Here is an 18400-nt window from a genome sequence, read left to right as displayed (position 1 = left end):
AAAGGAGCTCTGAAGAAGTTGCATATCATAAAACCTTCCCATTACCCAGTCTACTAATTATGCAAAAATACCTATAGTTCATCGCAGATATACAAACTTACAAGTTTAATAAACAACTCATAATACTGTGTATAGGTCCACGCAGAAGTAAGTGAACCTGTAGGCTATATGACTGTTACATCTTGAATACCAATACAATTCATCGAACATTTAAATTAATACAGATGTTGTACGCCTGGGTGTACTTTTCTATTATAGCGCTCTTAGGTGCTTTCTGCTTATGGTCACGAAGTATCATGGTTATTATGTCTTGGGGTTTTGAGGTAAATATTTGCGGGACCGACACCTTGAGGATTTCCGTAACAATGAGAAAAAAGTCAACGGGGACATAACAATGGCAAGTCATGCTGTCGTTCATACACTTATTTCGCTCAGACAGATGATATGCAAGCATGGTTGTAAACACCAGCTTTTTGTTGTGTTTTTGCGTGTTATTTGTCATTTTTCAGTCGTGTTTCTAAAAGTAGTAAAACAGATAATCTAACTGTCAATATGTCCTCTAAAGAGCTTTAATTTAGTTGCGATAATCAAATGGTAGTCCCGAAAAATCTGCGATAGATCAGGTCAAAATTAGCCTGAAAGCGATACGTGGTTGATTATTTCAATAAAAATGATAGTTTTGAACCCGCAAACCAGTTTAAAACGTTCACTCTCCAAAATGAGTATCTAAATTTTGCATTAGTGAAGTATAGAGAGAATTTTTCTGGGGTCAAGGATAAGGAAAACGTTCATTGGACATGATGTGGACCTATGAATCGTTGTGTCATTTTGTATTTTTCTCCTTGTTGCCGAAGAATAGCTTTTCTCATTAAGTACTTGAAATATGTAGTGGTTGAAGAATGTTGTTGCTTCTAGAAGGGTATTTCATTCATTTCAAAACTTTCTGTGGGCTATGTAGCCTTTGCTTTTCTGTTTGGTATTATTTGTTGTGACGTCAGCGAAATCGGTATCGGTAAACTACGATATCGGTACTGTAAAATGTTTGATAATACAGTCAGGTTATTTGGTATTTCAATCCACGTTCAGACTGGAAGCATGAATCACCATAGTCACACGACCTGGAAAAAAGTCCTGGTACTCCGGTACCCAGATAAGTTACCATACCTGTTCCACAGTTCCAACTTGGCTTAGAATGTGATTTTGGGGCGATTTGTAGGTCAAAAACTGCCACCATCGCCCGCATAACCTAAAAATGAAAAGTATCTGCTTCCCCACCGCTGACACTATTGTGATACAATTTACAACAATGGCGAAATCGGTATCGGTAAACTACGATATCGGTACTGTAAAATGTTTGATAATACAGTCAGGTTATTTGGTATTTCAATCCACGTTCAGACTGGAAGCATGAATCACCATAGTCACACGACCTGGAAAAAAGTCCTGGTACTCCGGTACCCAGATAAGTTACCATACCTGTTCCACAGTTCCAACTTGGCTTAGAATGTGATTTTGGGGCGATTTGTAGGTCAAAAACTGCCACCATCGCCCGCATAACCTAAAAATGAAAAGTATCTGCTTCCCCACCGCTGACACTATTGTGATACAATTTACAACAATGGCTATTCCCACGCATGTATTGGTATTTTTCGGTTAAATCACAATGATTCTTTGTTATACCTTGAGCAAAATTAGCTTCCACTCTATAAATTCCCAATGCGCTCCTCGTTTGAAACGCTCAATAAGATGGGGTTCGACGGAGGCTTGGTGAATAGCGCAGAAGTTCTAATGACTCCAATGAATTATTAGGACCTGAATATGAAAGGTTTTTAGGTTAGATTGTTGATGGGCGCTAGATGATTCCAGTCACTTCTTTCCGTTTTTTTTATTGGCCTTTGCCGGTGCCATGATATCTCAACAAATTCCCGGTCTTTTTGGTAGTTTCCTTGATGACTTCAACAGCAACAGTCTGTCGCGTACGGCGAGTCGGCGAAACGACCAGGTGGAGGCCATGGGAGAGAGAGGGATTTTATTTCCACAAACAATGAAAAACAATATCCATAATTCTTAAATATTAGCAGATATTTTAGTTCCATGATTCGACACAGACAGCACATTATGATAGAGGACATGTCTAAAATATATATATATTATACCAATGCTACACTGTGACATTATAGATCACCATAACAGAGTCGGGCTCGGTATAAAATATAAGTAGGCCTATAAAATAAGAATAGCACAGACACAATAATAAAAACATTTGCACCATCTTATACTATATTATAAAAGTAGGGCAATTATTAACAGTAGCCTATACGCTAATTCTGGGGCAATATAGAGAAGGGCTACTCAACTGGCGGGCCGAATCCGGACCTTTCGAGTATTTGATTCGGAACGCACCTAATTCTTTATTTTGAATCATTATCCCCACTTTTGAAGTTTCCTTTTATAAAATGAATTTTATAGTTTTGAATATGTATGAAAAGAACTATAACGCCCTAATAAACAATCTTGAATAGCTAATAATCATTAGCCGGTCGAGGAAGTGCGCGTTTAAGGATACCGAAATATAATTTCTGGAAAGATCAGCACCAAATAATTCGAAGTTTTGTATGCTCCGCTTCAGTAATAAACTGCCTCGAAAAGTTATTTGCTTTGTGCGGACTACCTAGTTTTATTCACTTTGATAGAAGAAAATCTTTCATGTCTGCTGCACTAAAAGATTTTCTGCTGAAACGTGGTGTAGCCATCAATCAATCTTCGCCTTTTCATCCAATTGGAAACTCCCAAGTTTAACGATTAAATGGGATCATATGGGAAGCCGTGCGTTTATGCTTACGTAGGCCTACATATAATCTGCCTATCACACATTGGGAGTCTGTGTTACCAAAAACTCTTCAATCTCCCCGATCTTTGCTTTGCATAGCCGTGAATGCAACACCGCATGAACTATTTTTCAACTTTCAACATCGCTCTCCAATTGGACATTCATTGCCTACTTGGTTGTGCGGATCAAAACATGCTTTTTTGCCAAAATTTGTTCGTCCACACAAAAATGACGATTTAGTTGAAGAAGTGGAACTGAAAAATGTGAATCCCGCATATGCTTGAGTTCGTTTTTCTGATGGACGGGAGAGTATGGTATCGTTAAGAGACTTGTCCCCTTGTCCAAACTCCCAAAGACCTTCAAGTCACGATAGAGAGTAGGGTTTTGTTTTTTATCAATTTAAAAAAAACATCGTGTTTTAAAACAAGGGCTTGTTTTAAATCGAAATTTTTCTGTATTTTTTATTGAAATACCCCTTGCATCGCCGCGAAACTACTCCAAAACGTTGCATTCTGGCAGCTGCACACGCAGCCGGAATTATAATTTCAAAAATGAAAGTATAATATTTTATTTTGACTTTTACCACTTTTGCGTACATTTATCGCCACTTCATATCTCCACCAAAGATTTTACCCGGAATGTTTAGCCGAGATACCAGAGAGACGTTTTGAGTAAGAAAAATCATGAAAATTATAGCTCACGAGCCTACTACAAAAGCAATTCGATCAAGTGCAGCCCTTCGGCAAAACGAATGGGTTGCGATAATGAAGAATATGCTTATATCGGCGGTAATCTACAGATATGAACGATGAGACACCCTAAACCTAGCCTATGTTAATTGTAAGAGTCCTCTGATGCAAAGACGCCACAACTAATCTGTTATGACGCCATAATATGGATTTCGAGGTCTTGTTCGCATGAAATGAAGTCATTGTTACGGTTAATACTGTTCGGTTAATTTATGCTTAGCATACTTTGTTTTTTACGGTTGAAGTGAGTTTTTCAAGGTTATACAAACTTCGATTTATTCGATCGCATTTCAATTTTCGCAACGTGGTTTCATCGCAGCGGGGTCGTTCACGAAATGGCTTATCGGTTGCGTCTTACTGCGCCAACCACTGAACAACAGCTTGAGATATGTACATGAGCCTTTATCGATATTTGTGGCGTTTTGAAAGATTTATTGCAAAAAAGGAGCGCTTGGTAAGATTTTACATTTATTTTTCATTAATTGTTTTTCACAAGCTTTTTCATTTTTTTAGTAGAAAGAGATAAAGACAAATCTTTTATTTCAGATGGAACATCACTCCAAACCTGTACAACATTATATATAACTTAAATTGGCTGTAATGAAAACTTGGCTGCTGATCCCCAACTAAGAATTCCATATTGCAAACATGATGGTGTTTTATGACTTAGTAAACTAGATCTTATATCGTCAATACCTTCGCTTTTTTGCAATAAATAATTTAATATGTTGCAGACAGATTTTATAAAGAAAAGACAAAATAAAATGGTTTATTTTGATAAAAATCTCCAAAAAGCGCATTGCTCACGTAATCGCCTAGCGACTAATTTCAGCCAATGAATGAAGTTCTAAAATAGGCGCGAGGTTTGATCACTTTGCGTAGTTAACGTTAGCTGCTCACTTTGAGTAGATGCAGTGACGCTTGTTACCGGTACGGTACTGTCGACTGTAGTAAGGTCTTGACACTTAATGCTGTTATGATTTTATGGCAATATACATTAATTGCATTGTTTCTGTTATAAGTTATCAGTACCGATATTGTAACTGCTGAACCCCTGCTCTTCTCTTGACAGCCTGAGGTCTTTTTTACGCAATCATCAAAACTCTCGTTCTTACCCCGTTGAGGTCGCAACAAACCTAGAATCTTGTAGGGAATACGGTATCATCTCTCTGGCAATGAAGTCTTTGCATTTATAGTAAAGATATGAGGTAGCCTATTACAGTATTAGCATTGTGAAGATGCGTTAATTTCAAGACCTGAAACTGAAAAATGTTTTAAGTGAAAATTTAAAGTCTACCCACTGTTTTTTCAGGAATATCTGAATATAGTTCTCTGATTCAGATATTGTATTTTACAAACTGTTCAATATCAGAATATCTGTGTATAGAATGGCTTCGGCCAGTAGCTCAACTTCTGTTTTGTCTGATGATTCGTCGAATCAAGATCCGAATACAGCGCGATCCAGTAGCTCAAATTCTGTTTTGTCAGATGTTTCGTTGAATCAAGATCCGAATACAGCGCAATCTAGAGGATTGAAGCAACCATCAAAATTACCAACTCCGTGTCCTCAGTCTTCTAGACTGAAGCGCACTGCAGTGGTAATCACTTTAATATTAATTATGTAATTGTTCTACAAAGCTATGCCTCGTAACGGTTTCACGTACTCTTGAACTCTCTCTTCAAAGTGCTTTTTAAAATTCCCTCAATGTTTGTGTTGAACGTTATTCTGATGCCATATTTTCTCATCTGAATAACGGTTTACTCTGATGGAGTTTATAGCGTTCAACTATATTCACATTGTGCTTCGTATATGAATGTTCAAATATTGTTCTTTATAGTTCAGTAGATGTTTCTCAAGCTCTAGAACCCTAAAAAGTTCTCACTAGAATTTCAAAATTTTGATGCTTACTTAGACTGTTAGTTGGCACTTACAAACAGGAGCTTTATTAGCTACAATTGAACTAAAACTTATCCGGTAGCACACTAACTATAAGATTATTTAATATATACCTAATTTTCGCAAGCGTAGCTAAAAATTGATGAGTATCACATAAAACCTAGAAAACGGGGCGTTGTGCGTTGTGTGTAACCTTGCTTGAAAGTCTGTCTGAGAAAAGGGATTGTCTGCGTGGCTGCGAGAATTTTATCTGTAACATATCTGTTTCTGATTGGTCATTATCGAGGGAATAAACAAGAACAACAATACTTGGGAGAACATACGGTACATTGCATGCAGCAAAGACAGAAAGAATTGGCTCATGGAAATTTCCTTTTTTGCTGCCAAATTTAGAGAATTTGAGTTTATTTTTATTTGAATCCTCTGCCGACTACAAAAAAAATTGGGTGTGTTGAATTGGACTTATTTGTTAGGTCTAATTTATGACTTATAGTTGTTTTCTTTTATATTTCAGCCCAAAATAAAGGTGAAGAAATCATTAGAAGGTCCAGGCGGGAAAAAAGTAAAGGTTGAAAATGAAGAACAAGAAAATAAGACACGCAATCCTTTACTTACAAGGGTTACGAAAAAAAAAGCTAGGAGAAGTATACAAAAAGCAAGACAAGTTACATCCACTGCTGCTAAGAGGCATGCTGCTGGTATTGGCTCATCACGTGCTCCCGCAGGTTTGTATCATAGCTTTTGAATATATGTGCTCTCAATTTGTTATCTGAGTCATATAGAATAAATTTTATTATGAATTGTGATATGATGACATTGAAAATTTTACAGAATTATACTTACAAATTGTTATTAGGGTGTCCAAACCTTAATTGTTTGATATGCCACTTCGGCCTTGCAAAAAAGGTAATTTTGAATGTATATATTTTGTAATTAATTTAAATTGTTAAAAAAATTAAAATGTAAATAATATAAAAATGGCAAATTGTGCCAGAAAAATGATATTTGGTTTTCCTTAAATTTACTAATCAAAACCTATAAATAATACTTAATAGTACTGAAACGAGATTGTCCACACCAGTATGTAGAAGCACTTGAATTGCCAGAAATGTGTTATACATTCCTGATGGCCGAATTTAATGACTCCAATGATTTATTTGACCTTGATTATTAAAAGGCATTTGTCATTGTGAGCTCCAATCCTGATTGTTCAGCAATCACCTTCTTTGGCTAAGACCTAATTCTAATTTCTCACATTCATTTTACTCTGCTCCAAACAACATCTCTGTGGTTAAGTATTAGTTTCGCATCAAAATTTTATTTTATTTTTTTAAAGTCAAACCAACACTTCGTCCTTCTGCTCGTCCTGCATCCAGTACAGCAGCAACCACAAGTGCAAGCTCTGAGCCTGGAAGTAAAAAAGGTATTATGAGTACGGTAATTTAATACAAATTTAGCACTCTGTTAATCTAAAAAAAATAATAATAATAAATAATACTTATATAAGATGTTGCTATAAATTTTTCAACTTGGTTATAACTGACATATATTCAATGCAACAGGAGATCGATTTTCCCCATTTTTGACACAAATTTGATCTAGAAGTTGTGTTGCTAGACTGTTGTTGTTAAAATATAAAATAGTCTTTCTTAAATATATCGGACCATTGTTTTCGAATTTTATTTTTTAAAAGTGTAATTGTATACGAGCCGGTTATTACTTTTATATTTCCTCTCAGTTTATTGTGATTGTGACACATTGTTTTACTGGTACCTCCATGTTTCGGTTTCAACACTTGCACCATCAAATGAATTTTTCTATGATTGTTTTTATCATTATGCTAAGGGAAATGTGTATTTTGACAATGTTCATATGTCTGTCTCCATTGCATCAGAATACGACTGAATTGTATATTAAAGCGTGTGATTTCCATTTTTCCTTCAATCACCACAGCAATTATATTCCATTTATTTTTGAAAATTTGTTTCGGCAACTTTGCATTTACTTTTTAGTGAAAAGATCAGCATGGGATTATAAAGGACAATTGGAAGATATGAAAGAGCTCCTGGCCAAAGAAAAAGAAACATCGGCTATACAGAAAGAGAAAGCATTACAGACAGAAGATATTCTTCGTAGATTGGAGGTTTGTAGTGTTAATTGTATCTTTTAGGCCCAAATTATTGTATAAAATGTAGAAAACCGACATTCAATTGTTTTTAACTGTGATAATCTTTTTTGATTGTATATGTCGGCCTATTAGAAAGAAATCTCTTTGGGTTTAATGTGTGTGCACTGTGCATTGGGGTCCCGTTCCACCAAAAAGATTGAAAATCACCGCTCTAGGACCATACTTTAAATGTACGTTAATCAGTGGTCTGCTTTTTTATACAATTTTCCCATTTAAGGCCCTGGAAGGCGAAAGAAAAGTAATTGCTGTCGAAAATTCAAATTTATCGGGAGATATTCAACAACGTGATAATGAAATTGCAAGTTTGAGAAGTGAAATATCAAGACTGAATGATGATCACGAAAGAGCTATTCGTGCTTTGAGATTGTAAGTTCATTAGTTATCTATTAGTAGTTTTTATATACACAAGCAGATATAAACCTGAGTGTACACGCAGAGAATGGCTGAATTTAGTTAAAGTTTTATGAATTTCACACCTGAGTTTTGTTCAATTGTCTCAACTGATTGTATAATTACTAATGATGAAACGGTTGTAATCGCTCATTGATGCATACTTAATAGTTGAGCTCTACTTAAAATTATTTCTACATTAATAACACTATCGAATACTTTGATATTCGAATACATTCGAATATTCGATTCGTTTTGGACAACCCTGAACACTACCAAGTAGTATGTTACACTCTGAATCAAAAATTGATAGAATTCAGTGCTGTTTTTTTCGTATGTCGAAGTTATTACGATATGTAAAAATATGAAATATTTGTTTACAGAGATTTAGAGGATTCCCGCCGTGATTTACGTAAAGTACGAGATGAAAGAGATGAACTTGATCTTCAGCTTCGTGCTTCTAAGAAGGAAAATTGTGAACTTGAGAAGAAGAATGAAACTATCAAATCTGAATTCAATGCATTACAGGTATTAATTGTCTAGGTTGGTTGAAGTGTTGAGAATCTCTGAAAGATGGGAACATATCATGAAAGTTTGTGAACCATTGGCCTAATCTGTAGCTATCTGCTATCTGCCTATTTTTGCCTGGTGGTGTTGGCTGAATATTTTGCAAGTCCTATTTTAAACATCGACCATTATTTCGTAGTCAGCATGTACCCGCATCTAGAAATAAAACATTAAAAATCGCGAGAATTAATTTTAGAGAGAACTATAACTCGCACACGTCAGTAGCGCCATAATGGTTTATATGTACAAAAACACACTCGAATGTAGCGCCGATAAAATGCATGAAATGTGAAACTATTACTTCGAATTTATTGTTAATCGAGTTGATATTTTATTGCCTTTCAACGATTATTTACATGCGCCGAGATTAGTGGTGCGCAAAATCGTATCTTTTTAATCGAATTATTCCAATATTTTTAATAACGAACACCGAATAATGAGGATTGCCATTTTAAACAACATTAATTGGGATGTCGGCCGTCGAAATGGTCGGTCGCCGTGACAATTTTTTTTTTTTTTGAATTTTACTAGAAGGCTGAAAACAACATAACCATTTGGCGTTTTTTATTTCATAATTTTGTCATAATAGAAGACCAATTAATGTTGGTAAACTATATTAAAGCACTTTTATTCACCAGTAAATATTAATCCTCACGACGGATATTGTGGTTTGATTTTTATATTTCGTGTAGGATTGTGAGTTCACATCGGCAACTATTGAGGAGTGCAGTAGTGCATTCACAACACAAGTTAATTTTAGTCTGTTTTTTATCTTTTGTGTAGGGTTTTTATCACAGTTTGTATATTACGGTCCCAATTTTATGCAAACAACATGATCATTACTGACCCGGGGATGCAATATTTGTGAAGTGGATAGTTGACGTTTTTATTCTTTAATTTTATATCGTGTCCGTGTTACTTTCGTATTAAATAATAATTAAAAACTCCGCAAATTGGAAAGTTGAGTATTCACGTAACTCAGCTTTGGGTTAAAACACTGATACTAAACACATGAATAAATCGGCAATAATGGCATTTCTAGATGGCGAAATAATATTTCTCTGAAAATTTTCATAGAATACATTATTTACCTGGTTCGACGTTTTTAAATTTACAAAAACGGTGTTGACGCGCTTTAGTCAAATTTGAAAATTGAAAAATATGATAGGCGCAAAAAGGAAACAAAAAAATTCTCACATTTTTCGTTTATACCTGTTAGCGATAGCTGTCGGTAAGTTCTTACCCGTAACTCGTAAATTAATGTTAATAAATTCCATTTTGCCTTTCAATGAGCTGGGATTTGTATTATTAAAAGTGATTGCGTCAGAAAAAGAGAGTCCTTAAATTAGCTTATAATTATAACCCTTGTCTCCTTGAATTCGTTTCTTATCTGTTTCATGGATAGAAAGGAAAATAATCTTTTCAGAATTGCAATCAACAATTACGCATTCTTATTTATCATTGTCAGCGCCAACTAAAAAAGATGATTGTCACGAAAGCAACGTTTTCAATTACAGGCACTCAGTGATTTCTTACAAAATGCTCAACTTACGGTCAAGGTACGCAAACAACAGCATCACTTTAGGTATTTATTTCGGAGCTACATAAAAGTATTGGACTCGGACACGAGTCCAGTGCAAATACTCAGATTCAGCCGAGCCGAACCTTTTGGATTCGTCGCATCCCTAATAATTTTTATTTGATATTATTAGGAGGAGCATAACAAATTGTCTAAGGAAAATGCAGAAAATGTTGAAACTTTACAACGACAGACGGATGAATTGCAAGGCAATGAAATCGACAGAAAAAGACTTTTAAATGAAGTTCAAGAACTGAAGGTACTCACCCAAATGTGCATTCTTGTGACTGCAATTTTTCTGAAGATTGACTCTCAAGTCAAGGGAGACAATTTATTAGAACCATCTACGTATTGTGTGTGGTGTACATTAATATTCCAGGGTGGGTTAGGAAGTCACAATATCGATTTCAATTGAAAGTCGTAAATCGTAATGCATGTATTATAAAATACAGTCTGATCCCAAAAAAACAGAAATCAGGTCATTTGAAACCTAATCTAGAGAGAACATAACTTTTGTGCAAAATGTCTAGTTTACTGAATTTTCGGGGTACAATCGTACACAAACAGAAGTTCTATAAAAATTTTGTTTATTTTCTTAGACGTACTTGGGAATGTTTTTTGGTTACCCTGTATTTTAAACGCATGCTTTATATTATGACTTTCAATTAAAAACAATATTGTAACTTTATTACACACCCTGGAATATTACAATGAGTTTTTAAAAGGTCTGTAGCGTTATCCAGTTTTTAAAATAGTGCACATGAGATCCTTTTTCTGTTGCTATGCTTCTTCTCCAATTTTGAATTACAAACATAAAAAATCTTTTTCTCAATTTCTATATTTTAGGGAAACATCAGAGTCTTCTGCAGAGTACGACCAAATATAAAAGATGAAGATCCCCCTCAACATATTAATTACGAAGGTCAAGCTGGAAAGTCTCTCAATGTCACCAATGTGAGATTTGTCAATTTTTTTGTTCAATGATATTTCCCCAACCCTTGGCCCATCAATATTCTTCGTTTAATTTAGCGCAGCAGAAATTTCAATGCTTATGAAAAATTACCGGTGGCTAATTTGACCCTAGTATATCCTTTTTTTGGTTGGCGCAACTAAACTAAAACCCTTCCAAAGATAAAGTATTTGTTGAAGTTTTAGATTCATGTCTATATTTATGACATATAACTAACATATTTGGCAAATGGCGAATGAGACGATGAAAAAGAGTAAATGTATTGCTCTTTGCTTATGGAGATAAACATGACGCTTGATGCTCTGGAAACATCCATTACTTTGCAAGTCATAAAGTATTATTTTCAATGATGCCACACTCACTCACACAAATCACAATGATAACTTCAATGTCCGATGGCCGTGGGCCATCATCCAAAAAATTTGGTATTTCAAAAATCTGTATTTACAATAATTTTGAATAATTCAAATAGATCATAATTACAAAATATGTAAATTTGACTCCAATGTCACTGTGAAATGCTGAATCACCTCTGAAAATTTCCTCTAACCATGCTTATCATTTTCTTGCCAGCACGAGAAGGAATCGAAATACAGTTTTGACAAAGTATTTGGACCACAAGCAACTCAGGCTGCAGTATATGAAGAACTAGATCAACTTGTTCAAAGCTCATTGGATGGTTTCAACGTATGTGTGTTTGCTTATGGACAAACTGGATCAGGTCAGTTTGGTTTGGATAAGGATTGTTCTAATTCAATATCTCAGACTGGAATACTGGAAATAACGACACAGTTGTTAAATGCCATATGCTTTTTCTCTCACGGTAAGTATGAAAATCTTATCCAAAACTGTAGGGGACGGCCAAATTGTAATCCACTTCACTGTTCCGAATACACTCTTAAACGATGGTTCTCAAATAGTGGGGCGTGCCCCACAATGAGGACGTGAAATTAATTGAAAAAAAAAATATTTGTTAGATTTGATCTTGCCTGCCTTATTTTGGATATTTACATTTTTTATTCTTCAGAGATTACAGAGGGCTGTTGTGCTTGTTTTCATTTTTATTATTTGTTATAATACTTTCTAAAGCCTTGCTATCTGTTATTCGTAGCTTATTGTCACCTAGTTATTTTTGCAGTGGGACTTCTAAAAAGAGGACGTGGCTTAAAAAGTTTGAGAACCACTGCTCTAAAATAATATTTTCTATTTGGAATTTTCGAATATACTTCTGATTGGGACATGTCTATTAACAAGAACATATATCGACAATATATATGCGATTAGTTGAAATATAGTAATGCATGAGTATTATAATAAACAATGATTTGGTTGGTTCCCAAATCAATGTAGGTTTATCTGATCATACCTTAAAACTGTAATGGCTCAAAATGAAAATATTCCAAATGAAACTTGAAATCATTCTTTAAATCAAGTATTCAAAAATATGAATTCTACCAATTCCAGATCGATTCAAATATTCAATTTATTTTTACCTAGACAGGATTTCCTTTGGATAACCATAAAGCCTTATTTATCAGTGTCTATAAATATAAGATGGAAGTGGAACATTACACGGTTTCTAAAAAAGTACAAAATTTATGCAGAATATATACTATAACACTATTATTTTATTTTATTTTTCAATTCTGTTATGGTGCTATTATTGAATTATATTTTAGGTAAAACTTACACCATGGAAGGTCCTGATGATTATTCAGAAGAAAATTGTGGAATCATACCACGAGCTATGAAACAGATATTCATCAAATGCCAAAATCAGAAGAAACTGGGCTGGGAGGTTTGTTCAATAAAAATAAATGTCGTTACGCTGCTGTTTTTCTACTCAAATTATCTGTGGCTGTGATTATGGTGAATGTAACAAGTAACTTGAGATTTTTCAAATCTGTAGCAAATAGGCTGCTTGACTCTGAATTTGGTAATTTTTTTCATTTTAGATACACTATATAAAAACTATCATTTAGTTAATATTCTTGTCCTTTTAGCCACAACTTTGTAACATTTTTGTAATGTCTTCAAAACAAATTGAAATTATGAAACTTCATAAGTATTTAAATCACTTAGTTTACTCTGAAATTTATTCTACCTTAAGTATATCATATTCATAAATAAATATATATATATATATATCAGTATCGATGTATCTTATTTATTCAAATAGGACGCCATCTACTTGACAAAAGGCTCCATTTATCGATTTTGCTATCACAACCATGATGATTTATTTATCTTTCCTTCTGTTTTTCTGCAGTATGATCTGAAAGTAGAACATGTTGAGATTTATTGTGAGATTCTCCAAGATTTGCTTAGGAGTGGAAATAATGCTGAAAAGCTTGACATCAGAACCAAAGGGCCTTCTGGAGAAGCGATGGTTTGGGTTCCGAACCTATCTAGTCACTCAGTGACCAAATATGCTGATGTGAGTATTGGATTGTGGTAGTGCTTATGGCATGTATCCTCTTGTCTCAACTGCGGGAATTCTATTGATTTCTTATTCTTCTGAGCAATTTTTTTTTTTCAAATTGAATGTGTGGTATGGAAATTTTGGCCCCTGGTCCGAAAACCTTGCCCACGCCAGGTCTAGTAGATAAATCGTTGAAATTATTAACTGTGCTAACATAGCATGTTAAATAGTCTCTGGTTTAATGGGAATTTTATTATATTAAAATTAACTATCATTGTGGTAATAATTAATTAAACCGAATCAAAATAAAGGTGAGGTGATGAAAAATAATTCCTTACAATTTCATATCAGATTATGAAACTCATGGCATTGTCAAAGCGCCGTCGTGCAACTGCACAAACTGCTGCGAATGATCATTCATCTCGTTCTCATTCTGTCTTCATGTTAAGAATCACAGCAACGAATGAAGCGACTGGACAAAAAACTGAATGTCAGTATTTTTTTTTTCTTAGTGCGACTGAATTCAGGGCCATGGAGGACTCTGAATTCCTGAAAACCAAAATTTGATAAGATCAGCACAGTCAGCTTAATGCTTTAGAGCAGGACTGCAACCTGCGGCCCCCGTTCCTAAATTCCTAATGTGGCCCACAAGAAAAAAATGTGTAGCCCGCGGAAAAGTGCTAATTTTGAATGGGTGCATGCCGCGAAATAGTTTTCAATTTGGTTCAATCCGGTACGGACAAGTAATCCTAATCCCTTTTCGTTGCAAAGCCTATAAGTCATTCCAATTCATTATCTATGCCCATGACATTAAAATGCCCTAACAGCTAGCTTGTGAGAAGCGAACAACGCATGTCATAAGATCAACAACTGAAATATATGTGCCTGCACTACCAGGAAGCAAGCCCATGTTAAATGAAGGTGCGGCCTGCGGTTTCACCCAGTTTTTTGTATCTGGCCCTCCTGTATTAGAGGTTGCACACCCCTGCTTTAGAGCAGTGGTTCCCAACCTTTTATGGCTCGTAGCTTCCCTCTGGAGGCTTTCAGCACTCATTCCAGTTGTATTTATAGCGTTATTTTGATTGATAGCTTCCAAATCCAATTATGTTCAAACAATTCATGCTCAACAAAGTGAGAACACCCTTTGAAATAACCTTATCCAGTCAGGCCAGAAAGTTTCCGGTCCTTCCCAATGGTAGTAGTAGTATCTGCTAACGTATCATTCATTTTTCTCTTGAAGAAAGTGTCTGCACTAGAAAGGTTAAAACTGTCAATTCTTTTACTTAAAACTGTTTCTGCTAAAATGAAGAGACACTAAATGAAACTTCGTTTTAGATTGATAAAATTTAAGCAACCTTGATTTGATATAAATCCCCCTAATATTTTTATTTCAGCTGCCTTAAACTTGATTGATCTGGCTGGATCTGAAAGATGTGGCGACACGGGAGCAACAGGACAACGTTTGAAAGAAGGAAAGAAAATCAATAGTTCTCTCACCGCACTTTCATGTGTTATATCAGCACTTGCTAACAAGGTTAGTGGTAGAACTATGCATCTTACAGCTACGGTTTGTTGTTGTTAATAATACATTGTGCTGTAGAAGTACATTACAAAATTTATGACCAGAAAAGTTTTGATATAACAGTTTCATAAAATTCTATTCGCTTGGCATAACATCTGATGAAAGTTTTCAGTATACTGGCACTCGCGAGTCCACTTCAATAAAACCTAGGCTTGGAAAATTCACATCAAACTTAGTCTCCCAAAATCTGGTTGAAAAAATTTGACTCTAACTTTGAGAAAATCACATTTTGATTCAGTCATCAATTGACTATCAATTAAGAATGCTTATTAGACAAAAAAAATTTCAATTTTCTGAAGAAAATGTTGAATTGTTTATCACCATATCAGGGGGAATTCACAATTCAGACTCTACGAACTTTTATTTGGTTCTCTTTGTGTGTCTGTGATTTTGATAGTATTTCTCAATAGAAGTTCTTTTTCTTATCTGACGCAGAGAATACATTCGATTGATCTATAAATTGATGCAAAACATCCGTTATCTTTTTGTTTTGATCTTCTGGTTCAGTAATGGTATATTGTCTATTACAAATTTGATTTTCGTTATTTATTTTTTTTCTTTTTGCATTTCAGGATAGTCATGTTCCATATCGTAATTCCAAGCTCACGCTTTTACTGATGAACAGTCTGGGTGGAAACAGCAAAACCCTGATGGTTGTGAACATCAACCCATCCCCCACCTCCTCATCAGAGACCGTCAACACCTTACGATTCGCCACAACAGTGAATCAATGTAACATTGGTACTGCACAGAAGGTCGTCAAATTTTAAACTGTATAATAATTAGGGCTGGGCATTTTCGAATACCTGATGATTTCAGAATCAAATCGAATAATTTTTTTCGAATCGAATCGAATCTCGAATACTTGGAAGGTATGATATTGTATGTAAACTTCTTAGTATTTTAGGTCCTCCAGACACATAAATTACTGAAAACGTAGAATACATCACTGACAATAAAAAAAAAACACGTTTTCATCAATACCTCAATACAGAAAAGAGTCACAAGTCAGAATTGTATTGAAAAAATATGGCTTCAATGAAAAAAAAATTGAGAAATTTACCTCGACCATTGGCGGAAAGAGTAAAACAAGATGGCGGCGATTCAAAAATTTACTCTAAACCGATTCGAATAATTTACTATTCGATTCGATTCGAAATGCCCAGCCCTAATAATAATCCACATGAAACAAAGTTATTTTTAAGTGTTTTCGAAGTTTGAATTCACAAAAGCTGATGAAAGTATTAGTGATTACAAAGACACTGGCTAGATTTGTTGCCAACTTTAGTTATTCAAGATACTTATTATTGTCAAATAAATATGCTGTTGAATATTTTCAATAATAAAACATTGGAACATTTTTTAATGATGTTGTTCTTATAATGTTTGATGTTAGTTTTCACTGCCATAGGCATGCTGCTCAGTAGTAATAACTTGCGTTTATTTCAAAAGGTGTATCTAAGTTTCCATTTTTGGAACAATTTAGATGTTGTGTGAGGCTTGTTCTCATTAAATTGTGTTCCTGCAATTTTGATGTAGTCAAGAATTTGTTGAGACTTATCTGAATGGTTGGTGACCTTCTGTCTGATTCATTTCGATATATATTATCCATTCCATGATATTTCTATTTTACACCAAAACACTGGTGTAGATTCCAAATTTTTCTTTTATTGCTAAAATACTCAATTGTAATAAAAAAAATAGTGATTTATTTGAATTCCTAATTGTTATTTGCCATTCGTGATTAAAAACGTTGCTTTGTTATTCCACTGCCAGTTACCCGTCACTCACCAAGTATTATGCTTGGCAATTCATTAATTTTGCATGCTTTTGACTATAGCAGTTGAATTGTGGTGCGTCAATGTATCAAAACACTTTAGTTTTATTTAATGCATTTCTAATGAAACTCCCCGTGTATTACAATGTTAACGGCGATTATATTTTTTAATAATCAGTTACTTTTATCATTGCTTGTGTACAGCTTTGTATGAGATTTGCTGCCATGGATCAATTTGATCATCACGCATGCAACTCAAAATTGACACTGTATGATTCAGAGGAGAGTTCTGATTGTTTTGTACCAATGAGAGTTACCAAACCTAACCTAATTTCAAATACTAGTATAAAATTTTTAATTCCTATATTCAAAAGTTTGAAGGGGAATTAGAAATTTGAAACCCTTCTATCGTGGTATTGAATCTCGCTTTCGGGGAAACAGCATTTGTGCAGTCCTACCCAAAAACCCATATGGCTAAAGAGTCTGGAGTATAGGACGTATAAAACAAAACTTCGTCTGGGCATAGCCATTTTAATTTTAAACAAGCTCCCCAGCTCTGCCATAGGCTGTACTTCTTATATATCATATGCTTGGGACTTTGAACTAATCCTATACATGTTTTAAACTGGTTATGCCTGCATAGAGGTTTTTTGGTCTGATTTTTGTTTGAAAATAGGCGCAATTTCCCACATGGAGCAGGGTGAATATATTTTTTCGTGTGACGATTGGCTTTTTTTTTTAATCTCTTGAGGAGTATTTTGTTAATAAAGTTCATCGATATAGATAAAGTTGCAATGATGTTTTCGATTTTGGTCTCACTCTCAACCAGAAGTTTCAATTCACAACGTGAGATCAGTGCAAAAATGTCAGAATTTACCGTAGTATATTTTGAAAATAGCCTCCAGGAAACTTAAAGACTCAATGTAGGGATTCGCCAGTTCAGCGGGCCTGCTGTGGGACCAGGTTATGGGTGTTGGGAGTGTGTATTTCATAGGATTGACACCCAACCACATTTTTGAATCTGAGGTGTTATAGTTTTTCATCAGTTTGGTTCTATTGAACTTTGGTGCAACAGTGAATACGGTTCATGATTTTCACTTGGGATTGCCTCAAGAGATATTTTGAAATTGTATTTTGCTTGCGCTTTCTTTTGATAACTGTAAAAAAATACTAAGCAACTTGTAGAAGTGTACCTGAAACTGTTCTGAACTAATTTACGGTGTCTGAAATTGTGATAAGTGCTGTTAAATCCTGCAACACTCTATTTCCCGCAGTAAACAAAAATTGTATGCGACAGAGTTATAAGTAAACTTTGAAGGAGACACTCTTCGTTTTTATTTCTTTCATCTAACAATTGTAACTGCTAAAGATAGCGTTTTTTAGGAGTAATATAAAAACAAACAGCCAATTTTTCTTATTGGCATTAATCGTTTTTGCTCAACTGAATTT

At 34.7% G+C, this 18400-nt stretch overlaps 1 protein-coding gene across 1 annotated transcript; it reads left to right on the top strand.

Annotated features, from left to right (window-relative positions):
• Positions 1–4875: 4875 nt before the first annotated feature.
• On the top strand, positions 4876–17735 carry LOC120347433 (carboxy-terminal kinesin 2-like). Its single transcript, XM_039417398.2, has 14 exons — positions 4876–5177; positions 5991–6201; positions 6813–6899; positions 7489–7619; positions 7882–8030; positions 8438–8582; positions 10334–10459; positions 11047–11154; positions 11744–11891; positions 12850–12968; positions 13440–13607; positions 13944–14082; positions 14987–15126; positions 15747–17735. Exons 1-14 carry the CDS (start codon positions 4968–4970, stop codon positions 15942–15944), a joined length of 2079 nt encoding a protein of 692 aa, XP_039273332.2. The 5' UTR covers positions 4876–4967; the 3' UTR covers positions 15945–17735.
• Positions 17736–18400: the final 665 nt, after the last annotated feature.

This window comes from Styela clava, chromosome 11 (assembly GCF_964204865.1).
Source record: "Styela clava chromosome 11, kaStyClav1.hap1.2, whole genome shotgun sequence".
NCBI classification, from domain to species: domain Eukaryota; kingdom Metazoa; phylum Chordata; class Ascidiacea; order Stolidobranchia; family Styelidae; genus Styela; species Styela clava.
This window is presented reverse-complemented; position numbering and strand designations above follow the sequence as displayed.

Excerpts from the sequence above, each read along its gene's own strand:
- LOC120347433 (XM_039417398.2), top strand. The coding sequence starts at position 4,968 with ATGGCTTCGGCCAGTAGCTCAACTTCTGTTTTGTCTGATGATTCGTCG. Across the intron at positions 10,460-11,046 it reads ATGAAGTTCAAGAACTGAAG|GGAAACATCAGAGTCTTCTG; the intron begins GTACTCACCCAA and ends TCTATATTTTAG. Across the intron at positions 11,155-11,743 it reads AGTCTCTCAATGTCACCAAT|CACGAGAAGGAATCGAAATA; the intron begins GTGAGATTTGTC and ends TTTTCTTGCCAG.